The 13,102-nt window shown below is 38.8% G+C and overlaps 1 protein-coding gene across 1 annotated transcript in view; it reads left to right on the top strand.

Annotated features, from left to right (window-relative positions):
* The window catches only part of LOC148874475 (lipase class 3 family protein), an 82,974-nt gene that overhangs the window by 19,581 nt on the left and 50,291 nt on the right, over window positions 1-13,102 (top strand). Inside the window, exons 3-7 of the mRNA XM_088965313.1 lie at window positions 8,364-8,426; window positions 8,511-8,697; window positions 8,845-8,949; window positions 9,073-9,203; window positions 9,469-10,045. Of these exons, the coding sequence (XP_088821439.1) occupies window positions 8,364-8,426; window positions 8,511-8,697; window positions 8,845-8,949; window positions 9,073-9,203; window positions 9,469-10,045 (1,063 nt within the window). The remainder of the gene's footprint in view (window positions 1-8,363; window positions 8,427-8,510; window positions 8,698-8,844; window positions 8,950-9,072; window positions 9,204-9,468; window positions 10,046-13,102) is intronic.

Raw genomic sequence — 13,102 nt, 5'->3', positions numbered from 1 at the left:
AGATTGCCAACCAGCTTGGTGTGGAACATTTCCTAGTTGAAAGGGACTCTCAGGTGGTAACAGGGTGGCTTCTAAACCTGGATGCTACCATTTGGGGCTACAAAGACCTCATCAAAAAAGTAAAGTGGTTAACCAACAATATGAGAATTGAGGTTAAATGGGTAAGCAGGTCGGCTAATACTATGGCTGATTCTTTGGCCAAACAGGGGGTCTCCAGGGAAGGTAATTTTTGTGCTACATTGTAACTTGTTCTAGTATGTTGGAAAGCTGTACTTAACTAGCTTGGAGAGGTTGCATCTCGTGCCTCTCCTTGGGGAAATTGTACTATTTATTATTGCTGATTAATAAATTTCATTCAATTATAAAAATAAAGTTTTAGGATCACTCTCAATATTTAATACAATTGGTATTTTTCTGTTGTATTAGTAACAGGTTTTAGCAATTGAATCCCTTTTTCTATTTCTTTATTTGCATTAAATTTAGAAATTAGAACATAGCTTATTTTCAAAAAATTCAACATCTCGAGATTTTACAGTTACCTTAGATTCCAAATCAAGAAGTCTATATGCTTTACTATGTTTTGCATAACCAACGGACATACTTCTCTTTGCTCTAAGTCCCAATTTAGTCCTTTTGGGGTCTAGAACTCTAGAATATGCTAAAACCATCCTACTTTTAAATATGCTAAATTGGGTCTTATTCCTTTCCATAGTCCATATGAACATTTATTATTTACGCTAGAAACTAATTTGTTATGCAAGTGACAAGAAGTAAGAAGTGCTTCCCCCACAAATTCAAAGGTGCATTAGCATTTAAAAGCATACAATTAATGATTTTTGTAAGAGTTCTATTTTCCTTTTCACGAAACCATTTTGTTGTGGGGTATAAGGGGCTGAATATTGATGTATTATTCCAAGTTCTTCACAAAATGCAGTAAAATCAATATTGAAAAATCCAACACCTTTATCACTTAGCATTTTAATTTCTTTTCTAGTTGATTTTCAGCCTTAGTTTTATAGAATTTAAACATATGAAATGTTTCATCCTTTGTTCTCATAAGATAAACATATTTATATCTTGAAAAATCATCAATACAAGTTATTAGGTTTCTTCTATCTCCCCTAGTCAATTCTCCATTATATATATATATATATATATCAGAATGAATTAGTTCTAAAGTTTGGGAAGTTATTTAAACACTTGGAAAAGGTTTCTATGAATTAGTTCTAAAGTCTGAGAAGTTATTTCAACACTTGGAAAAAGTTTCGTAGCCATTTTAGATTTCATTCAATCTTCACATTTAACATCAAATTCACGAATATAAGAAATCAGTCTAAGTTACTCATAGTCCTTATAGACATAAAATTTAGGTAAGAAATCAACAAAATAAGTGGAATCCTTATATTCATAATACATAATTTGAACATCTCATTACAACCATAGCGTTTTCCAATGAAAACTCATTATTTGACAAGATTATTTTGTTAGATTCAAATACAATTTTAAATCCCTTCTTACAAACAATATTCATTGAGACCAAGTTTGTTCTCATGTTAGGAACATGCAGAACATTGAAGATAATCAAAGTCTTCCCTAAAGTAAAGTTCAATTCCGCACTGCCTTTTCTAGCAACCTTGGCACAAGTTTGGTTTTCTATCTGTACCTCTTGGCCATTATCACTTATTCATATGTTTTGAACATTAATATGTTTTTGCAAACATGTGTTATGAGTCTATGGTGCCAAAATTGAACCATCATCAAGACGATGTATCCACCATGTTAATTTCTATAACTTTGGCCACTAGTTGTTCATCTACCCATGGTAAATATCCCGATTTGCTAGGTGGCAATACAAACTCTTATGGAAATCTTTTTTTCCAAATATCCAACAATATTTTGCCAATATGTTGGCGATATTTCAGATTTCATTGATAGACTATATTCAAAATTTAAAATTTTAGAATATTATTACTTTTTTTTTTCAATTTTAACGCCCAAAGATGATGGACCTTAGTGCAATGGTTGGGTTGCTACGTTGCAAACTAGATGACTAGGGTTCAAATCTTGGAAACCAAGGTTTTAAAAACCGACCCGGAAACGGAACTGTTCTAGCTACCGGTTTTCGGGTCAGCGGTTCGACTGTCCGGGTTGAACGGTTTGCATATTAGGGCAAATATTTTATATGAGATTTGAGAAAGGAGAACTGGAGAAGAGATGTTGTCGGCTGATAAAGAAAAAAAAGAAAGAAGAAAAGAAAGAAAGGGAGGAGAAAGGAAAAAAGGAAAGGAAGGAGGGAAGAAGGAGGATGGTTCGACGCTCACTAGCGACGACGAGGCGGTGGCAACGGACACAGATCTGAGATTTGAGATTTGAGATCTGAGATCTGAGTTCTTGGATCTTAGATCTGAGATTCTCTACAACATCTGTGATCTTCTTCTTCTTCTCTCTTCTTCTTCCTTAGATCTGAGACACAAACTCATATCTGAGACATGTGTTTCTCTCCTGCAACTTTATGCTGCGAACCGCTGTCCGGGTCAAATGGGTCGACGGTTCAACCACCCGGGTCAACGGTTTTTTGACGAAGTCAACAGTTTGACCCAAGAACAGGTTAGGGGTGAAACGGAACCGGTTGCTTGGACGGTTTTCGGGCCGAATGGTCCGATCGTCCGGGTCAATGACGGTTCAAAAACATTGTCGGAAATGACCTCTTTGTATGTGCAAGGGTAAGGTTGCATACTTCTGTCCCTGGGGCCCGCATTGGCAAGAGCCTCATAGACTGGGCTGCCCTTTATTAATTTTTTTTAAAGAATATGGTTAAGAAAATGAAGGGGAGAAGGCACTTGGGCTGGATGGTTTTAATATTGCTTTTTATAAGATGTGGTGGAAGTTCATTAAAAAGGAGTTTCTAGAGATGCTTGGAGAGTTATGGGTGGAGAAGAAGCTTGAAAAGTCTGCAAATGCAACCTTCATTTCTCTTATTCTGAAGGTTGCCAGTGCGGACAGGGTGAGAGATTTTAGGCCAATAATCTTTATTTTGAACCCATATAAAATTATTGCCAAGGTACTCTCAGCAAAGCTTATAGAGGTGCTTCATTTGGTGGTGGGTCCTATTCAAATGGCATTTGTTCAAGGACATCAAATTTTGGATGTGGTCTTGATTAGTGAATGTGTGGATGTGAGAATGAGAAGTGGGGAAGGTGGAGTGACTTGCAAAGTTGATTTGGAAAAAGGTGTATGATCATGTAGGCTGGGGATTATTGGAAGAAGTTTTAAGGAGAATGGGCTTTGGGGATAAATGGACTTGGATGTTTGTGTGCATTTCATTGGTGTCCTTTTCAGTTTTGGTGAATGTGGTGTCAACAAAATTCTTTGGTGCTTTTTGTCTTAGTGGTGGAGGTTTTAAGTAAACTGGTGGATATAGGGGTGAATGAGGGGCTGCTGGCTGGTTTCAAGATCGGTAATGAGAGGATGACAATCTCTCTTCTCCAATATGCTGATGATACCTTGATTTTCATGGATACATCTGTGGAGCAAGTTTATAATCTCAGGGGTATTCTTAAAACTTTTCAATTGCTTTCGGGTTTAAAAATCAATCTTAATAGAAATGTGATGATTGGGTTGGAGATATTCAGCAATCTACTTTGGATGAATGTGCTGGTGCTTTGGGTTGCCTTATTGGGGATTTCCTGTTTTCATATTTTGGATTGCCCATTGGGGCTATGCAGCTGCTCCCTATACTTGGCAACCCGTCTTAGATTGAATTGAACAAAGATTGGCAGGTTGGAAAGGTAAATATGTCTTTTGGAGGAAAAATTACCCTTATATAAAGTGTCCTTTCCAATTTACCAATTTACTCTAAGGCTCTGGCCTCAGTGTTGGAAGAAATTGAAAAGCTTCAAAGGGACTTCCTGTGGGATGTAAAGGTGGAGAAAAAGAAAATTTATTTGGTGAGATGGGATTTGGTTTGTCGGGCCAAGAAAGATGGGAGATTGGGAGTGAGAAGGGTGGGAATTTTTAACAAGGCTTTGTTGGAGAAATGGGTTTGGAGGTTTGGTAGGGAGAGGGAAGCACTTTGGATTGGTGAACTTTGGGTGGGATATGAGGGAGGTGAGGTCTTCTTATGGGGTGAGTGTCTGGAAGGTGATTATGAAGTTCAATTCATTGAATTGGCCGTTTCTTTCTTGGAAAGTGGGGAGTCAGTCAAGTGTGAGATTCTGGGAAGATAATTGGCTTGGTGTTGGAAAGCTTTGTGAGCTATGTCCAAGGCTCTATAACTTGAGTAAGAAGGGGGACGCAGTTTCTCACTGTTATGATGTTAGTAATGGATCAGTGGTGTGGTGTCCTAAGTTTAGAAGACCTCTGTTGGATTGGGAGGTAGAGGAGTGTGTGGTGTAGGAAACTGTGGACCCCACATTAAGAGTATTCGTGTGACACCCTGAGATGTACTTAGATTTAATTGATTAGGATCAGCTTTCCTAGTAGGATAAGTTTTATTCTATCTTATCTAAGATTAGTTTTATTTTAATCTTATCTTTTATTGCCATGTAAGCATTAAAGTTCTTTTACAATTAGGAAACTATGTATATAAATTAAGGAGTGGGGCAGCTGTTTTAAGCACTCCAACCATTCTCTTCCTTCAAAGCTTCTCCCATGAGTGCTCCTCTATCTCTCTTCTCTTTTTTTCCTCTTCTCTTTTATTTTCTGTTCAAAACCTTAAGAGTTTCTGTAGTCTTGTACGACTACTTGGTATCAGAGCCAAATTTAGGGCTTCTCATGTGAGTTTGATCCAGCCGACCACATGAGAACTGCCTAGAGCTGGAAGAATAGAGAAAGCTCCCTTCGGCTGATTCTTGGCGGTTATCTACAGCAGCAGTCCAAAGATTGGATCAGATCTTTGATAACCAGGAAGAATCAGAGGAAGAGAAGAGGATCAAATCAGTTCTTGATCGAGACTAGAGGTGGTGATCAAAGTTTCAGAAGAATTCTGGTTCAAGATCGGTTTCTTCTATTCAAGACTGAAGCTGATTATCAAGATCAGAGTTTCTCAGAATTTTCTGGTAAGTTTTCAAGCCTTACCAGAAATCAGCAGCAAGGGTCTCTTGATATAAGAGGTACGGTTAAGAAAAAAACCCTTTCTTTCTGCATTTTTTTAGGGTTTAAGAGAAAACCCTCAAGTTTCAGGGCTGTTATTGCTTCAGGGAGGTAATCAGATTTGTCTCCCTTGATTTTTCCTTTGCTCTTTGGAAGATCCAGTAGTTCTTTTTATCAGGATTGATACAGTTCACTCTCAATAGGCCGACTGTCACAAAATTAGGGTTTCTGAATTAGAACCCTCCAGTTATCTGCTACAACAGACCCACTAGGCCGATTGGTACAGTAATTAGGAAGCATTCTAATGGAGTTTAAAAGCCAAGGGGAGGGTTGATGATGGTTGAGGAGATGATACTGAATTACTGACTTCACTTTCTAATTGTGTCAGAGCAGCTCGGATAGCAGCTAGGGTATCAAGAGGGGTACCTCTTGAAGCCGTTAAGGTTGCACTACCAGTGTTGACATCACTGTTCTCTACCTATCATTTATCTTCTGGTAAAGACAAAGTGTCTATTGCTGATGGATCCCTTGTTTCTATTTCTGGCAAAGGAGACATCAAGTTGTATGATGCAATTTCCCTATCCTCTGTCCTGCTTGTTCCTAAGCTTAATACTAACTTGCTCTTAGTTAGTAGCATTACAAAAGGGCAGAGTTGTTCAGTAACATTTTTTCTTGATTGATATGTTTTTCAGGATATGGAAACAAGGAAGATGATTGGGACTAGCCGTGAGACAAATGGAATCTACCTACTTGGAGGAAGTGCTCATCAGGAAGATAGTGAAACTAAGAAATCCTTTGATTGGGCCATTTATCCTTTTAGGCTTTGAAAAGTTTATTTCTCAGTATATTTGAATCTGTCCAGATGACTAGTTTGAAATGTGAAAGTTGTGAGCTTGCAAAACATTGCAGGACTATCTATTCATTAAGTAATAACAGAAGCAATATTCCTTTTGAAATTGTGCATACTGATGTTTGGGGACCCTATCATGCCACTGCCAGGGGGGTACAGATATTTCCTATTATTTGTTGATGATTACACCCGATTTTCTTGGGTTTACCTTATGCGTTCTCGAGATGAGGTTCCAGCATTAACCTGGATCTTTCATCAAACGATTTTAACCCAATTTGGGGTCAAAATTAAAATTTTTAGATCAGATAATGCAAAAGAATATTTTGCAAACCCATTAGTTTCCTACATGTGGGGTTGCTGTTGAAGCTGCAAGAGGTGGAGGTGAATCCTATGCTTCCAGACACAAGATGGTGGGAGGAATGAAAGAATGGAAAATTCTCTTATTTATCAAAAAAAAAAAAAAGAATGGAAAATTCTTTGTGAAGTCACTTTATTAATGCTTTGCTCAGTAATCAGTTGGAGCCTAATTCAATTGAAGATGTTTGGGGGAAACCTGTTCCTCCAAGGGTGGAGGCATTTACATGGTTTATTTCAATGGAAAGTATTATTACTCGACAATTTGAATAAAAGGGGTCATCAGTTTCCAAGTAGATGTGCTCTATGTAAGGCAGATGGGGAGAACATCTTATATTTTTTGGTGCAATGCAGTTATGTAACAAGTATTTGGGCCTTCTTCTGCTTTTCAATATTTCTGGTGGGTTCCCAATGATTATAATGAGATTTTTGGTTTCTGGCCGAGAGTGCATGGGAACTCCAAAGAAAAAAATAATCTGGAGTTGTGTTCTCTTTGCTGTGTGCTGGGAGGTGTGGAAGCAAATAAATAAGAGAATTTTCAAGGATAAAATGAGAAACAATGAAGAAGTAGGGGCAGTGATCAGCTCAAGGATTGTTGGCTGTGTTTTAGTTCTGCCTGAATTTGAAGGCCTATGTAAAGAAAATTTCGCAGCTGATTTTTGTGCACTTTGAATGTTTAGTTCTGATGGACAGGTTCTGCTGTTTCTTTTGTATGTGGTAGGGTGACCCCTTGTCACCTAAAAATTGTATTTCTCTTTTCTAGTGAAATAAATTTTCATCTTTATTGATCTTAAAAAAATTGTGTAGAAACATCTTGAATACCCATTTTATAAATTATGGAGAGTCACTTCAAAAGGTTTCTAAGTGTTTGTGAAGAGGCTCTCTGTATAAGTCACCAATTTGAATTAAGTGATTGTTTTCTATCAGTTAACTGTTTTAATAGTTAATGACTGTTAAAGAATTAAATTCTCTCTCGATTACACCCAATCATGTGTTGACCATTGGATTGCAAAAAGGAAAATCAAAGGTTATGATTCCGCCTCCCCATGGCGTCCCATGGCGCCCCTATGTTGACCATGCGGGTGTGAGCAAAGTGTGCCTTTAAAGTGCTTCATTGCGCTGTACACACATGCATGCACATCAGTACATGTTGATTATTAGCATGTTTCTGTACTCCCCAATTTAGTGTGCCTTTAAGGTTTGTAAGCAAGCTCCTATTAACAAGTACAATATTAGTCTTTTAAGTTTCCAATGTCTGACTTTCTCCATGGTATGGGGATATTTCCTGAAAGCTCTGGGTATTAGCCGGGTAATGCCAAGATCAGTCAAGGAACTGCTGTGCTATTGGAGAGTTGAAGGCCTCAGTAAGAAAGGAAAAATAGTGCGGAAGACCATTCCTGCTGCTGTTTTTGGTCTATTTGGGTTGAGAGAAATAATATAATTTTCTGTAGTAGAGTTAAAAATCCTGAAGAGTTAGTGCAGAGAGCTGTGAGCAAGTTGATCTCTTGGGTGTCAGTTACCAAGGAGTTTAAGCATCAGAATTTTGCTCAATTGTTTTGTTCTCAGTCTTGGATGAGTCTGTAATCTGATTTGCGCTCAGGCAGTCTTTTTGGCCTGGGTTTTGTTGTAATGTTCTCTTCTGCCTGAATAAATTTACTTCACCTTTTCCAAAAAAAAAGTTAGGATTTTGTAATGTTACCATACGTTACCTTTGGATTGGACCAACCTGTTGCACCATTCCTTTTTATGGTCAGTGTCTGCTATTAAACCCAAGACTCTTTCTTTCCACTAGTTGGAGTATAGTCCTCTTCCAGTTTTTAATCTTTTCTTTTGCTGCTGACCATTTTATTGCCATAATATGCTTTCCCTGAACCTTGAACCAAGCATGAGCTCTGCTGCTGTTGACTTCATTTTTTGTTTTTGATTCCTGACCTTTAATGTATTGATTAAAGAAAAAAATGGTTTATATACAACTAGGCAACATCTAGACATGCCAAGCATTCCAAAATAACGAATTTGATATTTTCTTCTGTTCCTTGTATAATTTCCTTGTTTCTTCTCCTTGTAGGTATCTGTTAGCTGAAGGAGGTGACACATTATTTGCTTCCTTCATTGGAACAAAACAATATAAGTAAGCATGATTGATATTCCTTGCTTTTGCTTGTAAACTATGAAGATTTATCAAAATATCACATTTTTCTTTCTTTCTAAAAAGGGATGTCATGGTCGATGCAAATATATTTCAAGGTGTCATATTTCATGAGGATATTTCAGATGATATTGAAGGGAATGAAGCTACAGAACCTGACCATATTGAAGTTCAAAATAAAAATGGAGAAAATCATAAAAGTTCACTTAAAACAAAAAAAATGAAGCCTAAATCAAGACCTGCTGCCCACCGGGTAAGACTGTTAATTCATCTTTCTGAGATTTCTTGTATGTATTAGTAGGCACCCCAGTAATATCTTTAGACTCTTTTCCACTATTCAGTAATTAAGATTTCATAAAAAAAATTCATATTTTTATAATACCTTTCATCTTATCAATAGGGATTTTTGGCTCGTGCTAAAGGGATACCAGCATTGGAGTTGTACAGGCTTGCACAGAAAAAGAATCGGAAACTTGTTTTATGTGGACATTCACTTGGTGGTGCAGTAAGTTGACTCCTCTAAGTTGGTCAACATTTGGCTTTTATATTTCTATTTGCTTTAATTTGACTTTTATATTTGTATATATTTTTACATATCACGTTTCTACTCCATGGTTTGTTTGTGTAGGTAGCAGCACTAGCTACCCTGGCCATTTTGAGGGTCATTGCTGCCTCATCTCCATCAAAAGAAAATGAAAAAGTTCAGGTCAAGTGTATTACTTTTTCACAGCCCCCAGTTGGGAATGCTGCATTAAGAGAGTAAGTTCCTTTTCTACGTTCTTCATAGTTTCTCTGTGTTGTTAGAATATAAGGTCAACTAACGCTAAAAGTTTTAAGCATCAGATACTTTCACTGGAATGGTGCAACAGGATTCATGTAGTTGTCCACAAATAGTTGGGACAAGGCTTAGTTGAGTTGATTTAAGAGCATACTTTTGGTGCTTTCTCATTCATTATTGTCAATGTAGACACCTATGGTCAAAATAGACAATTAACAGATTTTCATTATTGTCTTCTACTTCCAGTTATGTTCACAGGAAAGGATGGCATCATTATTTTAAGACTTACTGTATTCCAGAAGACCTAGTACCACGAATCTTATCTCCTGCTTATTTTCATCACTACAATGCACAACCACTGCAAACACCTGGTAATGTGGGTATTTCTGGTTCATCATCAGTGAAATGTGATGAAAGGGTAGAAAAACCACAAACTGTAAAACTTAAAGAGACTGAGGGAGAGCAGCTCGTGTTGGGTTTAGGTCCTGTACAGAATTCATTCTGGAGACTTTCAAGGCTGGTACCCTTGGAAGGTGTTCGAAGACAATTGAGTAGGTTTAGAGGAAGGCAACGAGAAACAGGAGAAACATCATCAATGACTAAATCTGGGTTGTCATCAACAGTTGATGAAGTTGAAGCTGCACCAGAGTCTCTGGAAATCCAAGAAGGTTCTGATGGTATATCTCTTAAACGATTATCTGATAAAGAAGATCTTGATGAAGCAAAGCGAAGCAAAATAGCTGAGAAAAGCAGTGTTACTAGTGGGAATTCTATGGGATGGCGCAGGATGCCTTATTTACCTTCATATGTACCATTTGGGCAGGTAAGTGGTGCAATTTTACATTTTCTTGTCATACACAAGGATTATAATTAGTGGAGCTCTTAGTGTCTAGAGTTTGAATTCCCAGTAGTATTACCGATTAAGTATATTCTATTACCCATTTTGGTTTACTGAGGATGATTAAGGGAATATAACTCTCTTGTTTCGATCAACACCTAGAAATCCTTTTATTTGTGGCACAGTTGTAAATCAAGATTTATGATAAGGCCCAAGGCCCAGCCCTGCAACCAATGGGCCAACACTCCAAGCCAGCCAACCATCTGACCCATCACTACATCGGACCAGATTCGAGCCAGCCCATGAAGCCACCAATTAGATATATCTGCACCAGAAGGCCACATCACCCAGGTTGTTAGACACCAATATCAATGGAAACGTAACATCAATCATGAATAATACTTTAAAGGTTATATACCTACCCTGATCAGATTAGTAACGAACTGAAGAATATTCTCTCTCCCTCTTCTTTTCTCCCCTTCCCATCTTCTTTCTTTTTTTTGTTCTTCTTCAATGTACCTGCTATAAGAGGTTGAGCCCCCCCTCCCCCGAGAGGCTCAGATCTGGTTATTGTAACTTGATAAGTTAGTATCAACTGGTATCAGAGTCAGGTTTCGATGCCTGAGTGAGGTTTCAATGCCAGTTACCAAAGCAAGTGCAATGGAGGAAAGGGTCGGACAAATGGAAGTTGACCTGAAGGCATTAAGGATACCTTGTCTGATGTTGTCTCACAGATTGACCAACTGTCAGCTTTGGGCGGTAAGGAGAATGACAATGAAGAATTGAGCAGTGACAGTCCTAGATGGAAACTCAATGGTGGAAGGCACTGATTTTCCCAACGTTCATAGTTGAGGACCCCCTCCCTTGGATTTATCAGGCTGAAAGGTACTTCGAGTACCATGATACTCCAGCTACCGAGAGAGTCTTTATTGCTTCAACACATTTGGTGAAGCCATTGTGTGGTATCGGTGGTACCATAAGACATCCTCAACTCACTTGATTTCATTGAATCCATATGTGTAAGATTTTGGACCCTTTGGTTTTGAGGACTTCAGCGAGTCCTTATCCTGGGTCAAGCAGACTGGAACGGTCTGGGAATACCAGGTAAAGTTTGAAAGATTGGCTAACCAAGTTGAAGAGTGGCATGAGAATGCCCTTAGTGGATGATTTATTAGGGGACTTCGAGATGACATTAGAATTGAGGTGAAGGCGGTGCAACCTAACACCCTCACAGCAATCACTCGGTTGGCCAAACTCCATGAGGACTGACTTTACAAGCTTAAGAGAGTCTCTAGACCCTTGGGGCCGATCCTTAAGACCCCCTGCTAAGATTGACATACCAGCCCAATGAAGCCCAACCCTACAACTGTCCTACCCTACAAGAAACTCACCTGGGTAGAAATGCAAGCCCAAAGAGGAAAAAAGGGCTTTGCTACAATTGTGACAAGTGATTCGTCCCGGGGCACAAATGTAAGGTCCAATAGGTATATCTGCTTCAGGTGGATGAGGTATCAGACAAAACAGAACCTGTTGAGGAAAAAGAAGAACAACCAGGAGAAGTGGAGGTTCCCTTGGTCGAATATTGTGAAATCTCACTCCAGGCCCTCATTGGACTAAATTCACTATCAACCATGAGGGTGATGGGTGTGATTATAGGCCGTAAGGCTTCAGACCTTCGGTGCTGATAGATAGTGGGGCTATACTCTATTTTGTCTCCCAATTACTGTACAAGAGATTGGGCCTGGCGGTCTAACCCATGACACCTTTGTAGTCCATGTAGAAAATGGAAGCAAGATCCAATTCAAGGGGTGTGCAAGGATGTGCAATTGATGATTCAAGGCCAAGTGTTCCATGTGGACCACCACCCATTAGACTTTTCGGGGGTGTAGACGTTGTCCATGAGATTCAATGGCTCAGCTAGCTTATCCCAGTAATATGTCATTGGGCCAATTCTACCATGGACTTTTCAACCCAAGGCCACCAATGCCACACCTAATGGGATTCAAGCCCTCATAGCTGGGTCCAGAGTCATCCCAAGCCCTACTCAAGTCCTGCCAACTCCTAGGAACCTGATGCAGTCCACAATCATAATAAAATTCAGGATCGAGCTTACCATCAAAGTCAGAAACATCAACACGGATGCTCTTGTCAGTTCCTTCTAAAGAACGTACAAGTCGATCCATATCCCAAGCTTGTTGCGAAGGTGTTGATCTTGGTGATGCTCCTCTAGTAGAACTTGATGTGTTGGAATGATCCTCTTTATCAGATGCGCTTGGTTCTTTAAAGGTTTGCTCCATAAATACGGTTGGACCGGTAGGATTGCTTGTAGAGGGTTGCTCGGGGAGTCTACGTAGCATCTCTTCCATCATGTGTTGAATGGTATTGTAAGATTGCTTTAATTCATTGACTTCTTCCCATAAGTAGGCATTCTTTGGTGGAGCCTTGTGTTGATTCTTAGGCCGACCTTTTGGCATGGTGTCTCACTTCTTTGAAAGGTTCGGATATGTAGTCAGCTTTGTCAACCGAATTTGTGTCGCTTATAACTTTCCATAGAAAATTCTGATTGACGAACCGCTTGTTGCGTTAGAAAGTAGACTCGTAGAGTTTTCCAACGATATATAACATGCCCCAATTTGATGAAGCTTTCACTGCCGAAATTGGGATGTCAACTGACCTATTTTCTGGAATTGTAACATTGTCTCTAGATGAAGAAAGCGAGTAGAGCAAAAGTAATTACAATCTCTAACTCATTCTACTCTAATACCAATTGATGCAGCTCAAGTATGAAGGAAAAATGTAAAAGAAATTTGCTTAGAGAATTAGAGAAAAGAAGGAGATTGGATGAAACTCTATTAATATGAGACTTACAGTATGAGGCAACTAGGTTGGGGACTCACTCACCCAAAGGGGCTGGGGACTCACTCACTCAAAGAGAGGATTCTCTCAACTCTCAAAGAAGGCTCTAGGCTTCTCAAAACAAAGGGAAGATTTCTATGTGTTTGGCTTGAGATTACAAGGCTTTATATACGGAATAAACTAGTT

The sequence above is a fragment of the Nelumbo lutea genome, chromosome 1, assembly GCF_056320005.1.
Source record: "Nelumbo lutea isolate HS-2025 chromosome 1, American lotus-T2T, whole genome shotgun sequence".
NCBI classification, from domain to species: Eukaryota; Viridiplantae; Streptophyta; class Magnoliopsida; order Proteales; family Nelumbonaceae; genus Nelumbo; species Nelumbo lutea.
Note: the sequence above shows the minus strand (reverse complement) of the source record. Positions and strands in the feature narration are given on the sequence as shown.